General features: G+C 38.9%; 2 protein-coding genes across 2 annotated transcripts in view; one reads left to right on the plus strand and one right to left on the minus strand.

Moving 5' to 3' along the window:
- lig3 (ligase III, DNA, ATP-dependent) overlaps window positions 1-3,490 on the plus strand; it is a 34,951-nt gene extending 31,461 nt beyond the window's left edge. The window contains exon 21 of the mRNA XM_023274666.3: window positions 2,651-3,490. Within this exon, the coding sequence (XP_023130434.2) occupies window positions 2,651-2,884 (234 nt within the window). The 3' untranslated portion in view covers window positions 2,885-3,490. The remainder of the gene's footprint in view (window positions 1-2,650) is intronic.
- Window positions 1,233-17,996, minus strand: part of rad51d (RAD51 paralog D) — a 36,494-nt gene continuing 19,730 nt past the window's right edge. Inside the window, exons 4-11 of the mRNA XM_023274668.3 lie at window positions 11,625-11,706; window positions 11,290-11,424; window positions 10,318-10,413; window positions 10,118-10,208; window positions 7,158-7,228; window positions 6,438-6,605; window positions 3,983-4,119; window positions 1,233-2,880 (exon numbers count right to left, since the gene is read on the minus strand). Coding sequence (XP_023130436.2) covers window positions 4,024-4,119; window positions 6,438-6,605; window positions 7,158-7,228; window positions 10,118-10,208; window positions 10,318-10,413; window positions 11,290-11,424; window positions 11,625-11,706 — 739 coding nt within the window. The 3' untranslated portion in view covers window positions 1,233-2,880; window positions 3,983-4,023. The remainder of the gene's footprint in view (window positions 2,881-3,982; window positions 4,120-6,437; window positions 6,606-7,157; window positions 7,229-10,117; window positions 10,209-10,317; window positions 10,414-11,289; window positions 11,425-11,624; window positions 11,707-17,996) is intronic.

Consider the following 17,996-nt stretch of genomic DNA (forward strand, 5'->3'; position numbering starts at 1 on the left):
TTACAGCTGCCAAATTTCAAATGATCCTGAGGCATTTCTGGATGCTCAGCTCAGTTTCACACCAATCCAATGAAAAACAAATGATTGCAGCGGCTCAGAAGGAATAGCAGACATGATGAAAAACAGCTCAGAGGGCTAAACTTCAAAAAGTCATCGCTTAAAAGAAGTGGTTTTGGTAGTTTGGGGATTTTTCAAGGTCCTTGAAAAATCCACGACACGACCTGGGAGGGTTTGGTGAGTCGTCATGGAGCAACTCTAAAACTGGAGCAGTTTAAAGCAGAGTTTGGTTTCTTTACAGCGGCGTTCAGAGGTTTTTATCGGGTCGGTGTACGAGGAGGGCAGAGACGCAGACCAAAAGCTAAGCACTGAACTGCCGAGGATGGGGTCAGCAGCAGAACATAATTTAGCCACCTAAAAATAAATCAATATGGGCTTAACTGTACACTATATTTAGAAGCTTTCCACTGCTTTACTTTGCTAAGAGACAGACGTTTTCTCAACCATAGGACTCCTGTGAACTGTATTATACTGCTGGGACTAACTGTATGGATGCACACAGTACCGTTCAAAAGTTTGGGGTCACTTAGAAATGTACACATGTAGTTTGTCTGTGATGCTCAAAAATCAAGAGGAATTACTTAAAGAATAAATAGTCGTGATAAAAATCTAACTATTTCCTTGTTGATGTGGAAGAATTCAGTAATCTAGTATTCAGTCTAGCTGGGATAGGCTCCAGCCCCCCCCCGCGACCCTAGTGAGGATTAAGCGGTGTATAGATAATGGATGGATGGATGGATAGTATTCAGTCTCATTCTAACAACTGTAGCCTTTTCTTTCAGTTGTAACCTTGACGGTTTGAATAGTTTTAGGATTAAGTAATGAAAAAAAATCTGAAAAACATCATTCAAACTGATAAGGAGACTTGCGTACTTTTCCTGCAAAGGATCAATTTTACTGCAAATCTTATGTAATCTATGTTCAGAAAGTGGTTTACAATGGCTTTAGCATTTTAATCAGTACCTATTTTACGATTATATCACCATACAAATGCCTGTAGAATAAAGAATTGGCTTTGAAATCACTTGATAAAACTCTCTTTCCCCTCTGACTAACTGAGAATCATAATCAGTTGTATTGTCATTATACAAATTATAATCAAATTGCACTTGACGTTCCTCTTATACAAATAACAGACTGAAACAAGAGTATAAAAATCACAGGCAAAAACTAGATATACAGACACATTTATTTATAGATGCACACTACTGTTCAAAAGTTTGGGGTCACTTACAAATGTCCTTATTTTTTGACAGAAAAGCCTTTTTTTTTTCAATGAAGATAATATTAAATGTATCTGAAATCCAGTCTAGACATTGTTAATGTGGTAAATGACTATTGTAGCTGGAAACGGCTGATTTTTAATGGAATATCTCCATAGAGGTACAGAGGAACATTTCCAGCAACCATCACTCCTGTGTTCTAATGCTACATTGTGTTAGCTAATGGTGTTGAAAGGCTCATTGATGATTAGAAAACCCTTGTGCAGTTATGTTAGCACAAAACATGGCAAAGTAAAGAACTAAGAGTGTTCTAAATGTAGTGTACATCTAAATTAAACATTCTCTTCTTTTAAGGTGTTTAAAATGAAGGTGTGCCAACCATCATCTACTGACTACAGATAATTACCTCATTCAAACACCACTGCACAGTAACTAAACACTCTTTAACCAGCCTGCAGTGGTTTTTTTGGAGATCAAATGAGAGCTCCTGCAATCTGGCCACACTTCAAGGCTGAACCAAGATGTCGATGAGATGTTTTGGGTTATTTGAAGTGGTCGTTTTCTTTTCCAAATAGTTTTAACTAACCTGAAGGTTCGATTTTCTTGCCCAATTTAGTGCAATCTTAGCAGCCACTGCAATGTAATCAAAATCAAACATTCAGAGGTGTGAAAATAAAGCCTCAGTTGTACTAAACCACCAGTTGTCTTCAGTGAAGGTAAAGTGGTGTATAGTTGTGCAACAAAAAGCCAACTGAATAAATTTCAGTGTCATCAATGTGACAATGTTCTTTGTTTTCCTATTACAGTGTTGGTAAAGTTGAGTGTTTGTTGATGTTCCACATTTCTGGTAACATGAGATGTTTAATCTAGAGTTGCAACGAATAATCAATTAGTTGTCAGCTGTAAAATGAATCAACTATTTTGACCATCAATCCGTTATAGTTGTTTTTAAAGAAAGTGAACAGCAGCATTGAGCTTCTTAAGTTTGATTTTGTTCTGGTTTCTACAACATTATCCTGGACTTTGGTAAACACTCATGTTTTCTGTTTTTTTTAATAGACCAAACAACTACTCGGGTAATCAGATAAATAACCAACGACGAAAACCATTGTTGTTTGCAGCTCTATTTTAATCTAAACATTTGACAGAATACATTATTAATTTGATATTTCATATAATTTGTCAAAAGCTCTATGAAGATGTGTCCAATTTAGTGTTTTCTTGTCATCACAGAATATTTCCTCCTGTAATTTTGTAATGTTCTTCAGTCTGAACAGTACTTGGAAGCAGAGCACTCGGCTTCCATTCGTTTACAGATGGTAAGTCTTGAGAGCGTCTCCTCTCCTGACCTTTTTTTGTTTCCCCTGCAGACGCTGCTGGACATCTTCAGCGGAGTGAAGCTCTTCCTGCCCGTCTCGGTGCAGGACTTTGACAAACTGAGGCGGTACTTTGTGGCGTACGACGGGGACCTCGTTCCGGACTACGACGCCGCCTCGGCCACGCACACGCTGGCCGAACCCGACGAGGACAGTCAGGCCCAGAGAGTTTCACCCAGCTGGATCTGGGAATGTATCCGCAAGAGGCGCCTCGTACCTCCCTGCTAATAAAAGACAGAAAGAAGGAAAACACGTTTCATACTCTGAGTTTCCTAATCATGCCTATCTGTGTTAAACTACACCGTTTTTCATTGTCTGTTTCATTTGGTTGAATCACTGCGACACCAAACAGTGTCCATATTTTCAATTTCCACGGCTCTCAGGTAATTTTTATTTATCCCCATTGAGTTTTTTTTGTTCTCCTCACAAACCAGCAGGAGCAGCATACTTTCACTTTTGAACTTTTTAATTTGTGGTGATAGAAGCGTTGTGAATACTGGTGTAGTCGGCCAATCTACTGATGGCATTTTTGATGAAATGAGGTCTCTTCTGTATTAGTAGAACTTTTGTAACAAAATCTAGAAAAGTAGTTAAACCCATTCAGTAAATCATGCAGTGCGTTTTACACATAAATCGTGGGATGTACTTGGAATCGGGTACTCATCTGGATCAAGAGAAGGGTTTTTAATCAGCGCCGGGCACTACCTTTTACTGCCGGAGTGGAACATTTTGTGACGTATTAAACGTCAGCTGGTGAACTGAAAACACACTAATCTGTCTGCCACTGGGAATAAACAAAATGCTGACGAAGATAATAAAAATGTCTCACTAACATTTCATTTTCATTCATTCGTGCCTTGGATTGTTGCAGTAAAAACAGTGTAATCGCAAATCGGTGAATGGATTTCTTATTGCATAACCGCCGCCTTCCCGAGCTGTGCAGATGATTCTGGAGAGCCCTGCACATGTTCCAGATTTTGTAAAGATCACATGAGTAGAATTGGTTGTTTTAGAAGGCTTTGCTCGGGAGACTATTCCCACAATCCAATGCTTCTCACTTCAGCTGACTGCATGTGAATGGCTTTCTCTGGGATACTTTAGGATATGAAGTGGCTTAATTAAATGAACGTAGAGCAAAATCCACATGACCCTTCCCTCGCTTGGCCTCAAAGATTCACACCAGACAGGACTTTTCTTGCCTCTCCTTTTCGAAAGGTGAGAAGAGGTCTTAATGTTAACGCTGCAGTAACAAAATTTGTGATTTTCGAGGCTAAAAACCGCAGCAACAGTCATTTTGATTGGAAGAACGTTTACACGTGAACTTACCTTCGCTCTGACACTTCTGCGGAGGATTACAGTTGCTCTCGTCAGGAATCTGTCTCATCCAGCTTCCTCTTTCTCGAGGACCCTTCTTCGGAGCGACTCCACCACCCCAAGTCAAATTCTGCTTTGATGTGACAAGGCTGTGAAGTGGAGCAGATGACGGTGTTGATTTAGGACCTAGTTAAACACAACTCTGCTGCAACTCGCTCCGTTTCATCTGACAGACCTCTTCTTTAACGCCGGAACAGAAAATGTACAGTGAATGCCTCTAACCCCGACCCTATGTTCAATAGTATGAAGCAAAATGAAGCCGTTTAGAGCTAATTCAGTAAAAAATTGAGGCTCACAGTGCATCCCGCTGTATCCATGGCAACGTTTCTCCCTATTATTGCCGCACAAAACCCACATGAAGAAGTCGAAACCTTCCCAGTCAAACAAAGCAGACAATTTGAATAACAAAATCAAGTTTGGTCTGTGACCAGTTTCCTCATTTCCTGTTTTTTGACTTCCTGAGCAGAAAAATTGAAAGAACAAAAAAAACAAGGTGTTCCACGATGCATAAATGAATAATAAAATAACAGTTCTGTCATTTTCCAATTCTCAATTTAATATGAAAAGAAAGAATGAATGATTGACGGATGACAAAGCGGTAATGTGAAGCACTGCGTGGTTTGTATTAAAATCACTGGTATGTAAAGGCTGCAGCGGGCTTTTCTTTAACAGCGATGTACAGATAAGTGGCAGAATAAAAGTCTATGATGGCAAAGAAAAAAAGTAATACGAATTCAGGCTATTCATGAGCAGTAACCTTGGTTCACCCTTTCACAGATAACTGTTTGAAAATAGCAACTTCCTTCATTAATCCTGTAAAAGTAAACTAAGCATTTATAGAAGCTAAATCCAGTCAAACTAAGAGAGCATTCAGGACTTTGCATTTTGCTGCATCTTCTAGACAGACAAGTTTTCATATCTGTCATTGTTTGAGTGATGTTGATCTAAACAAGCACCTGAGTCACTATTTTCAGGTGGAGGCTGTCTTCGTAAATCTGAAAGAGCAGGCATAGACAGATTATCGTGGCAGATATTTTGCATTTTTTTGATTACGGATCTTTACATTTATTGCCCGAATATTGATAAATACTTCAGGTCTGATGCAGCCTCCTATATTCGTCTGTTTCACTCTGTGGTCTCAGAATGCCTCTCAAGCTGAACAAGAAACACCAGGAAACCAGGAAGTTAGCTTCTCTCATAGCAGCTAAGGCTATGCTAACGGCTAGCAGCTACATTAGAAGGCAGCCAGAGATTAACTTGAAACACAGTCTGGAATATAATAATTAAAAATACTTTAAAGATATGTACCTTATTGGAAAATAACAGTAATAGAACAGTGGAAGAGACACTTTTTACAGTTAATTTTTAGGAGGGATAGCCTGATTTTCGTGGCTAATATTTAGCATTTTTCTACGTATCGGTGCCTGTATTTGTATTGACCAATTATTGCTAAACTAAATGCACTACTTCATGTCTGATGCAGCCTCATCTCTCCTGTTTCACTCTGTGTCCTCAGAAATGTCCCTCAAACTGAACATGAAACACAGGAAATCAGGAAGTTAGCTTCTCTCACAGTGGCTAATGCTATGCTAAAGGCTAGCAGGTAAGTTAGAGGCAGCCACAGACTGATCTGAAACAGAATCTGGAAAACAAAAATTTACAATATTTTAAAGATATGGACCTTGGGGGCGATTAAAATGTTAAAACACTGGAAGATTAAGGAAACAGAGAAAACATAACTTCAAAAAATCAATCTGAATCCCACATAAACAGAGGTGAGCGTCCTAATTTAATGACTTCTATTTCTATTTTACATTTTCAGTTAGTTATTAATGAAGAAGACTTGTTATTAATAGCAGCTTCTCTGCTATCACATGGTGTTTAAACAGTCTATGTAATTTTAGAATCAGGCTAAATCCTGGGTAGGTTTTTTTGTGGTAGGAAGAATCTGGGCTGCCAATGAAATCACAATGTGAGGGATAATATCCTTTTTGCTCAATATTTGTGCAATACTTCTGTCAATGAAAAAGGAAATGCTCTTTTAAGATGCATTTTTATATCGAATTTTTTTTTGCACAAAGCTGTAATGTTGAATAGAATCTTTATTTTTTTCTCCCCATCGGTTACTGGTCGTTCTTCATCACGAATAATCAGCATCGGCCCTATAAAAACCCCATATTGATCGAACCCTGATGATAAGACTGCTATTTTTCCTCTCAAAAGTCCTGCTGGAAGATACTTTTCAGGGAAATAAAGAGCTTCTTCATCAAACCAGCCCTGTCTTAAAGGCCAAACACCACTTCAAAGTCTCCACTTTAACAAGATGTTTTGACAACAGCGAACCCCTCCCTCCGGGCAGAATCAACAGAGAGCTGCATGATGTGCGAGTCGATGCCGCCTCTCGTACCTGTCTGGAAGACTTGATCAGCGTTGCAGAGCGCAAACCGGACGGGCTGACAGCGGCGGCCGGCTCTACTCGCTCCAGCAGGATCCTGGTTCTGGGGATGTGACTCCACGAAGCACCGAGGCCCGGCTGCACTTCCCCACTGCCACTTCTCGTTACATGGTTTGTTACCTGCAGGCCCAGACACTGACATAGTTGCTTTTTTTTTCTTCCTTCCCCCCTTCCTCCTCCTCCTCCTCTCTCAGGGGATTATCACACCGTTTCTTCATTCTGTTTTATGGTTTAGTACAGCTTGCTAGAGATAATACAAGCTTTAGAGGAGAGGGGAAAAAAAACATAAGTGGGACAGCCAGACTGTCCCACTTTTAATCAAACAGGCCATCAAACAGGCCATCAAATTATCTTCATCTCACTTCAAATGAACTCATGAAGGCAAATTGTCTTTGGTTCAAGCTTTCTTAATGGGATTAGTTCCATTTTTTGTTTTAAGCATACCTCCAGTTACCTGAACTAGAAGTTTATTTTGTTTTTACAAAACTGAGTAACCTTTAGCTGCTTGCTTGCTTGGTTTCTCACCCCAAACAAAAGGTGTGATAACGTTTGGTTTTCATTTCAGGTCTCGAAACAGTAACAAGAAGAAGAGGCTGGCTGAGAGTTTGGATTGACACTAGAGATGCTTCTTGCATTCAGAGCAGAGCACATCAAGGACTGCGTCATCCTTACCAAAGCAGCAACGTTGAAATCCTTTGCCATCGTCTTAAGAACTCCTGCCACTTGTATCATCAAGGACATGCCTGCAGGCACAGGAGTTGCAGAGAGGTTAGTCCACGTATAGAATACTCGCGGTGTCTTTCAACGGTATTTTCTAAGCAACTCAACCCGAGCTACCGATATTGTTGTGATACAGAAATGTCTTTAACAACCCCTCCAATGGAAATCAACATCTTTTTTACTGTTTAGAGCAGACATCATGAGTGAAATAAGCAGCCATGGTTGAGGGTTTTTCGCCTTGAAACCGCAGCGCACGGATGACCATCACCAAAACGTAGATCCAGGGTTTCGTATGTCACAAATCTAAGGAACCAATCAGCTTACAGGGTAGGACTTTCTGCATCTTTACTCTTCTTCACAATCAGTTTCCTGTTCAAATATACACAGTTGAAAAAAAAGGTTCACTTTTGGTAAAGTGCTGCCATTTTTAGATGTGATGTTCTCAAAAATCTACTGCTTGTACTTTATGAAGCTGTAGAACTCCAACATGTCCACACTGTTGTGTTCTATTGGTGATAGCTTGCTCTGGGGGTTCAGGCATATGGCTTCTGTAAAGCATCTTGAGACAATTTGAACTGTAATTGGTGCTATATAAATAAAATTGAACTGAACTGAATTACTCCAGTATTCCAACTTGCTATTGATTAGCATGAGGTAGATTTACAGGGTGTGAGGAGTATCATCGGTGAGCTGGTGTGCTCGAGCTGCAGAGACTGGAGAGAATTGGGTGAAAAGAGGCAGGAACTCCACAGATTTGCACATTCTAGATGAAGCGATGAGTCATATCTATTTTAAAGTCACAAAGGGATAATTTTCATGGCATAAAATGTGTAACGTTGATGAACAGGGATGAGTTTTTAGGGGATAAATTAACGACCGTATGGGTACTTTAACATAGTTCTGGTTGACTGATGTAGTTTTTAACCATATTTCCATGAGACTGCAGGATTAACCGACACCTTGTAGTTCAATCAGCAGGTCAAAATATCTGTTTTTTCTATAGTTACAACCAAATACCTTCAAAATATCCATTTATTCTAGTGTTAACTAGCAGATACTTGTATGCTAACAATCAAAGCTAAGTTACTAAATATGGTTACTTTGCCCACTAATTGCTAAAGCACTGCATGCTAGTGTCAGTCCACGTAGTTCTTCCACAGGGCTGCTAGCATGCCTGCTAATCTGAGTCCCAGCTCATTACTACATACTTACTGTACTTTAGATGCAAGTACATATAAAATTTACAGTGTAGTTTTGTTCGTCTGTAGTTGCAGTAAGCATGCAGAGAAAATACTTCATGATATAATGCTAACTGGAAAGTATAAAATATGCAACACATGCGCTGCTCAAAGGGAATTAAACTGCAGTTCATACAGTGTCTTGACTTAGAACAAAGCAAGCAAAATATTACTTACTATTTGTTTTCTGCCTAATTTTGGAACATTTCTAATGTGCCAAAAAAACCTGCTTCAATTATCAGATTCATGACATCCAAACATTGCTTTGTGCTTTAACTGAAGAGATTCCCCAAATTTTTACCTGTTGTCCAGCAGCAACAGGTAGCATCTTCATGTTTTGTAATGTTCAGTGTTTACTGTCTGCTCAGAATAATAAAATGTGATCCAAGACAGTCACTTTAATCAGCCAAGACTGAATGATTGTCCCATATGTATGATGTTTATTTAGTTTTGTAAAGAACAAACTACACTGTTGGGGTAGTTAGCAAACAGTGTCATCACATAGTTTTTCTAGTAGAGCAGCTTGGACTCCATTGTTTACAACACTGTCAGCTCTGTCTGCAGCACTGTAAGCAGCTTATTTCTTTGTGATTGTGTTTATGCCGCTGTAAAGTTAAAAAACAATGACTATGACACTTTCCTTTTTAAATATCGCTCTAATGTATGTATATAAAGTATATCAGCTGATATACTGACATCAGCATTTCTTGATTCCCTAAAATCTGCAATGGCCCCAAAAGGTCACAAAAATACTACAAAAATACCAACAATTTTGTACCTTTATTGTAAATGTCAGCAGTTTTGGCACCTTATTTCTTCGATTTGCACGTTTATTGCATATTCTTTTGTATAATACTGCAATTATCCATCCATCAACTATCTACACAATCATCTACTAAACTGAGCTCATTCTTGTCTTTTACCTCGAGTTTGGAGAAAGTCTAAATTGATTTTGCCACAATGCTGTCTCCACTGTGTTTTCGTGTTATGTTTTATTCGCTTTGCTTTTTGTATTCCACTGGACCTGCTCTGCTGTGGAGAAAACGAGAACCCTCCATTGGAAAATAACTGCATTTTTCTGTAAACAAACTCCTCCGATCTCCCGCTGGAGCCGGTCAGGTGTTGATTTATTCATGAATAAATGAGTTGCCGGTTACTCTGCATACACAAGTTGAGTTTCTTTAAAGCGTCTGTAGCTTCTACCAACAAACAATATATAATTAGCTCTCTTTTTGGACATTGTAAGCTTGAGTTATGTTGTTGCATTTGTTCATTTGTATTTTAGATCCACTGCTTGCATCCTGCTTCTCTGAGTAACTGTTTAATTCGATCACTTTTGAAACCTTCTACAAACCAACTGTTAGAAATAAAGTTGAATAAAGTGCTCCTGGATTAAAAGCTTCAATTATGTTCACTCTCAAAAGGTCAGCCTCCAGTTAAAGCAGATTCACAGTTAATGAAAACAAGTCTACTTATAACTGAGCTCCTAATATAGTTGAGGTGGGTTTGAGCAAATATTACGCTGTTATTTTTACACGTGGTTATGATTGGAAGCAGCTCAGATGTTACGTTTGGAACCCTGTTGTGACATTTATTTTATGGATTTGTGGCTGCAGGTGTAAACACAGACTCAGGTATGATTGACTATGATGGACTAGCAGAAAGAGATATCACCTTCGTTGTGTTTGCCTCCCAGTAGTGGAGAGATAACGGCAGAAACCGAATCCACGATCACCGCCTTGACAGAGCCGCCGCCAACAGACGCCTAATGCCAAATGTGACAAAATTAGATTGCTGAAAATCAAAGGTTTTTCAAGGATTCTCACAGGATTTCGAGTGTATTTTATGCAAAAGACAATGAAAACACAACAAACCTGCTGAAGGCCGCCACTGCGAAGGCCGTACAGACAGTCGAGCAAAGAGTAGACGTCAAACAAACGGAAAATTTGGATCCTCTGAAGAGCTGCCATCTGCGAAGTTAAGAATTGTTGTTTCAAATCATTTAAAATCACATCATGTAGTACAGAGGTGCCAAATATATTTATAGTTGTTTAACTAGGAAGACCCATTGAGATTAGAAATCTCTTCTATAAGGGACACCTGGGCAAGGTAGCAGCCCTACAAGATTTAAAAGTTACATAAAACAGACACATGATACACAGACAAACAATAAACAGTAAAACTATGGATTTTGAGATGAATTTACTGCAGGATCAGACTTTACTTTCACTGATGTGCACCATTTTCCACAATTTACCTTTAACTATAGATTGATTTTCAGATAATTGCCTAATAAATGTTAACAAGACAAAAGAAGGGGTTAAGTTTTAGCTTTGAGACGATTCGCAAGAGTCACAACTTCAGTGCAAAAGTTAAAAACAAATTTGCAGTATTCACTTTAGATCTTTAGCTTTTGAGAGTTTGCAGACAAAAATCCCAATAAATCTCAACTGTGTCCATATCTCTATAACTACTACAGAAAGAAACAGCCGCATAATGATAATTATAGTAAAAATCTATTCTGATGAGTGACTTTATATAATAATCATGTATATTTGGTTGTAAAACATACCAATGAAACTGTCATCTTGATCTTACTTCCAAACTTTTGGCCTGTAGTCTAGTTTTCTTGAGGAATTTTAGCTTGTTCATAATAGACAGATCATTAAATGTGAACATTTTCAGAATGTACTTTTTTTGTATAAAAACAAAGAGAAAAATTAGTTATTTATAGGTTACTATGCTGTGATTTCACTGGTCCACTTGAGATCAAATTTGGCTGTATGTGACCCCTGAGCTAAAAAGATTTTGACATCCCTGATGTGTTCACATTTCTGTCAACTCACCTGCTCTTCTGTGTTGCTTGTTTCAGTCTGCAGCATTTCAAGCAGGCGGCCGGCAGTCAGCCCTCCCGTCGTGTCGATATAAACCACACTCTGTTTCAGCCGGTAAGAAATGTGCACCGCAACCCCAAAGCACACCTGGAAGGCACGGCGAGCGTGCAGGGAATAGTTAAGAGACAGCACGGACAATTTGTGTTGGTTAAACAATAACTCAGAGAAGTATCATTTCAGCCCGAGCGCATTTCTTATTCTACAGGAGAAGAGGGAATTCTAAAAAGGGAGAATTTATGAGGCTGAAATTATCAGTGATGGAGAGGGGGAAGCTAGGAAATGTTCACCTGAGATTTGCCACTTCCTGGGCCTCCTGACAGCTCTGTTATCTCTCCAGTATACAAGCCAGAATCCAGCAGTTTATCTAAGCTGCAAGAAACAAGGCGCAATTCATTACTCACAACTGCCATCCGACGTAATAAACCATTAAGTCCAAGTGCAAACGCAGGGCCAACAGAAACTGCAGCTGGGTAAGCACAACACAAACCAGACTATCCTTAACATGTTTGGCCAGTTGGTGATTTCAGTTGCTGTGGGACCATTTCTTATTAAGCTCGACCACTGGCTGCATCTTTCAAATTAAATCCGAATAAACTTGTTTGCATTTCATTCATCTGTTTTTAGATATTCTGTTTAAATCCAAATTTAAACAGAATGTAGATTTCCCACAATGTTTTATGTGAATAACAAAGCATTTTACACCATCACACTAAAGTTCATCAACACAAGTTAAGAACATTTCACACAGACAGACACAATAAAGCTGCAATCATTGTACATGTTGTGCATCTGGCTTGAGGTCACTGTGCAAGTATAAAACAGTTTATGGCAGAAGTTCGGTCAGTTTTATTAACGCGTATAAACGCAAAGGGCTACAAGCGACCTCCATCAAATGAAATCCAATGTGACCCCGCATGGGAGGAATTTGTTGGCACAAAACAAGAAACCCAGTCATAGAAAAACAGCTCTGTAGCGCTAAGTAGAGGTCAGAACTCCACAAAGAACCTTCAATAGTCACGTCTTAAAGAGCTCATATTAGGCTTTTTGGGTTTTTCCCCTTTCTTTCAGTGTGTTATAGCAGTTTTTGTGCATGGAAGAAGTCTTTTCTGTGGGAAAAGTTATTCTATCCCACAGAAAACAGAATTTTTACCTGCCTGAAATGCCTCGTTTAAAGTCCAGGCTTTTCTTCCACGACTTGTTGACATCACCAAGTAACATATTTGCATAACACCTGACTAGCAGTTAGCTCGGCATACTTTCAAATAAAAAGACCATTTCCTCGCAGTTTGACATCATTTTTATCAACACATAACATTTACAGTAATTAGCCAATGTCTGCTCACTTTTTTCTAACCAGTTGCCCAATCGGAGCAGACTGGGCTTTCAGGGGAGGGGATCGTAAAGCTAAAACAGAGTCTTTCTTTCTGAAGGGACGCAACAGAAATGTTCAGTGTGAGAAAAATAAATTATTTGAACACTCAGTCCACTCAAAAAGCTTTATTCATCCCGTAGGGGCAGTTCAAGACATGTGGAGGAGCTGGACATGGAATGGCAGCAATAACTGTACAATAGCAGTAGCAGCCATGTGGCAGTTGAAATCGCTAAATTAAAAATGGAATATGCTGAGATACGAATAAAATATTGCACTGACAACAAACAATGTATATAAAAGGTGCTAAAATGGTTCAGAGAACACATGTAAACTTGTTCTAGTAGATCTCAAAAAGAAAAATATTGACCTCTAAATCATTACGTTCTCCCAACATTTTATACAAATGATATATGTACATTTGAAGAGAATAATTCATGAGGAGTTGGATTTTCTGGCACACAAGTTCTGCTAAATCTAAACTGAAACATCTAAATAACTACTTTATTGGCTTACTATGAAATTTTGTACACATATAAATGGTTACACAGCAGAATGAATAGCAAACATCAAAAATATACAGCATAGTGTTTAACCACAATGTTCTACTATATTGTACTGAACTGGGGCCTGTAGCAGTTTTTCTAGATAGTTGTGTTGATTTGACTTTTCTAACTTCAACCATTGCAATAAAACAAGGCAATAGCCAAGATAAAAGTGAGTTTAAAAGCTCTGCAAAACTACTGTTCTCAAGGTCTTGACACTCTGATATAAATCACCAGTATCTGCCATCTTTAACACCGTCCTCTTTTTTTATTACTTTATCTGTTTCTTCCAGTATTATACACGGAGGACAATTACAATAAACTGCCAGCTGAAAAAAGAAGAAACATGCAAATGTCTGAAAGTCCCGCAGCAGTAGTCAGAGATAATACTTGAATCGTCTTTATTCTCCGGGAGCATCGGAGGGTCTGTGTGCTGAAGATTTAAAGCCTTGTCAGTCTTGTTATGGGTTCTTTGTTGCTGCTCAGGTAAATCTTCCCCAAGTTCCACCTTCATACACCCAGGGCCGTTTAGACGTGACCTCTTCCAGCCCAGTGTATCCGCTCTTTTTATATGTTTCACGCCGCAAGAAACTTAAGCAGTAAATCACCAGAGGTCCATTAACCTCCTACTGAACTGAGCGAACACGGGCTTGATGTGACGGCGGAAATGTGTATAAAAGACAATGGTGGATGAAAGCTTCACCAGCAGCTGTCATTAACGCACAACATTTCTGTGGTTCCTTTATATGATTTCAGTTTGTGAACAATAGTTCTGCCAAGGAAATGCAAACTAGGTGCAAGCAGCTGATCCAGATGTCCACAACGTTTGCTTGAAATACTACAGGGCTATTCTATATTACCTTGCAGTACTCTGCCAAGGCTGCTCAGACATTGTATTATTTCCGATGGCGAACGTCTTTAAAAAATTTGTAGATCCAGATTATAAGTCACACCACTGTCAAAATCAAATCAATTGGTCCCTGTGTCATTTCTGACCTTCCCTGAAAATTTCATCTAAATACAGTAATCCGTTTTTTAGTAATGTTGCTGACAGACAAACAGACAGACGGATAAACCATCAGCGATAGTCACATATAATCATGGGCCTTCTGATGGATCAACTCTAATCTGCTTGAAAGTGTTTTATCATAAACTGTGAGCATTTAAAGTAGTATCTGTGAACTTTTACATTGATCTACCAAGTACTTTCCGAGATTAAAAAAATAAATAAATTGTCCATCAACCCACTTTCAACACATTTCTTTCACACTTTCTGTTTTGAGACCCTATTTGGATGACACTATATCTGGAACAATTAAAGATTCTGGCCTGTTTGATAGGATTAAAAAGGGATTAAATTTGGAATAAACTTGGCCTTCAAGACCAGCAAATGTATATTTACAGTAACTGCTGAAGACTTCAATCTAAAGCATTTCTTCCAAAACATATATGAATTCAATAGTTGAATAGTTTCTCCAGCCCAGAAAATAGAGCCTAAAAATCAAAAATATACCCATATGTCTTACGTATATTTGAAGAACCACTTCACAGAATTCTGTTCTTCTTGGACCAGGCTATAGAGCAGTATTGTTTTTGGTGGTACAGTTCGTCGTACCTGCTCAATCAATCAAAGTTCAGCAAAAACAACTTATTTTTTCAGTTGTGTGACCAAGTATTTTGAATTTCAAGTACTCTATATGTTTTGTGTTGTATTATTGTGAAATCCAATTACATATGGTTCAGAAATGATCACTATCTGATTTCTACATTCTAAAATCTTTTTGTTAATGTGAGCTAAAAGATGGGGCTTTTCATATTTCAACTTACACATAATTAGAGATGATTTAATCAGCTTGTCCAGAATCGCAGATGCTGAATCAATGGCACGATATAATAGCAGAAATAACCGACAATTCCAAGCTTTAATCTCCATTTGCCTAAATATTTCCGTAGATATCATCGTCCAAACAGAATTCAACATGCAAACAAACGAGTTGAAAGTGAATCAAAAAAACTTTTGTCAAGCACTTTCCGACACTTTACAGACGAGTAATAAAAACAAAAACAGTTGAAAAAAAAGATTTATCTAGGAAAGCACTGGATATATCAATCTAAATAATCTCAAGCATCTTTAAAAATACCCATATTGTGTGCTGTAAAAATGTCAGGCAAATCAGAGATGGTTAAGCAGAACAATTTGAAAACTGTGAAGCTTTGAGATGGAATGCCCCGACAGTAACACTCGTTTCAACACCTTTGCTTGCAGAGCTGCTCCATCCATCATTAGAGTCACTGATGAGCTCAGATCTTTTGTGTCTTGTTTGTCAATTATGCTGCCCACTCAGTTCAGTTATTTTATCATGTAACAGGGCTTCATAATTGATCAAACATTAATCGTCCTGACTTCTTCTGCAATTAAATGAACATGACTGACTGCAATATTGACAAATTTAAAGGCTACATGCAAAAAAAAACCCAAAAACAACAACAACAAAAAAAGCTCCCTAAACTAACAGCTAATCATCAGGTAGTGATAAGTAGTTGGTGAGCCCTGAAAGTTGTGGCTGCAGTCAAGAGTAGAAGAAAGAAAAAGTCTGGTGCAGAAAGTGTGAAACTTCTGTTGTTGGGAAGTATTTTTAATTTAGGGGACAAAGGGGGGTTAAAAAAAGAACAGATAATACGCAAATAGTGCATGAGACTTGTGTTTGTGCTGCAAAGCAACACAACTAACTTGTATAATGTTACGCTCTACATTGATTGGAGTGATTATTTAGTCAGTGTGCTTTATTTTGGACTTTTTTCTTTTACACACCAAAACAACATTAAACATTGATGAGTTACCGGATATTTTCTATATTCTACTGAAATGAAAGTATTTCTGTTACAGCTGTGGAGGAACGAGCGTCGTTTTTGTGCTCGCGACTCGCATTTTAACGCTCCATCCATCTGCTCCGTCAGCATCGCGCCGTTTTGATTCGTCGCCGTTGATATTCAGGCCGCCGATCTGTGGACTTTGTGGAATCTCATCCCCCCACTCGCGATGATGGATGTGACAGACGTGCAGTTAAATTTACATAGTCAAGGTCCTCCAGCCTGAAGGTTAAGCATCACTGTGGGCCACATCGGCGGTCCTCGCCACCCACGGCGTGATTGTGAGGAGAAGAATTGGTTGGAGTGGACTTATTTGCATTGCTGCTGCCTCCTCTGACATCAGCGCACAGAGGGTTGCGCCGTTGATGAAACATCCGGTCGTGTTCTTGCGAGGACTCTGAGGCATGGAAGTGATTGCCCTTGAAAAGTCGCAGATCCAGAAATGTCCCGTGGGCTGCACTCATCAGTGAGCTCAGAGCGCTGTGCAGTCATTGTGAAAGTCCTCAACTTAGTGGAAGATGGGGAGAGGCTCAGATTCTGTTGTCTGCTTTTCTGTAAAGGATGACTTTTAGATTCCCGTGGATAGATATTCTCCTCCTGTGGTCATAGCCACAACCGGAATAATGACTTAAACAAATAGTGGGAATTAGCAGCGTCTTACTTAAGGGTGCTGTAATACTAGTGTCTCTTTCTGCTTCATTAACTAACCGCTAACGCTGAGCTTCGAGGCTGAATTCCTCATGAGGAGCCTCCGACAGAAGAGAGTCTTTGCCGCTTCCAATGAGGTTTTAAGTGACTATCTTGATTTGATGCCGAATTTTATCACCCCCAAAACATCTCTACAGCGGTTTACACACGGGGTCCTAATATGATTGTGCCATCAACAAATATTCTGTAGGCTACATCACACGCTAACGGATGAAAGCCTCCCAACCATTATCAGCCCTCATCATCCATCCTGTTGGCAAGAAAAATTACTGTGGCAGCTGAAAAAATCTGATAAGGTTTGTTTAGTTTTTTGCTCCTTTCTCTCTGCCTCGCTTTGTGCATATTTCTGATACTCTGAGTGGCTAAACAAGTAAATACCATTTATCATTCATTATCATTTCTCCAATTACTACTTTGAAATGCGAGTTTTATTTATTTTTGTGCTGCCAAGACATGCCTCACTGTTGGTATTTAATGAAGCAGCTACTATTGTGGGAAGCTCAAAACTCTTTTTTTTGTACATAATGTTATAGCAAGAAACGTTCTACTATTTCGATTAGTTCGTTGAATTAAGACCAATAAGCCTCTAATTCATCGTGCACAAAGAAAGGTAAGTGTGTTCGCTGAGTATGTGGAAGAAAATCTACTCAAATATCTACATGATCTAACACAACTGAATTCTTCCCTCAAACTGAACTAAAAGAGAGAAAAAACAGCAGCTACAACAGATAATTTCCCACAACTAATTCCTCGATTCTGATGCAGGAACCACAAGCAGAGATCTTCTGTTCCGTCTGTGCAGCTTATCAGCCGAGGAAACTAGCATGAAACTCGGAGTTAGCCAGGAAATATTCTGCATATCAAAGTCTAAAAATTCCCTAAAATATCGTTGCCAGAGAGTCACGACCCCCTACTAACTCTGGAGGTGGTTGCAGCAGACAAAACGAACTAATATGCCAATTAACACACAGGCAACAGCAACACAAAAGAACAAGACAGCCTTACAACCACAATAATTTCTAATATAGGGTATTTTGAAAGTAATATCCATGTATTAACTGTAGTTTGACGATATGAGCAGCCAAACTCCATTACTCATTACTTTACTCATTACTTTAATTTCTAAACTCTAAACTGGTAACTCACCTGTCAGATATATGATAAAT

The sequence above is a fragment of the Amphiprion ocellaris genome, chromosome 14 (genome assembly GCF_022539595.1).
Source record: "Amphiprion ocellaris isolate individual 3 ecotype Okinawa chromosome 14, ASM2253959v1, whole genome shotgun sequence".
In the NCBI taxonomy this organism is placed as follows: Eukaryota; Metazoa; Chordata; class Actinopteri; family Pomacentridae; genus Amphiprion; species Amphiprion ocellaris.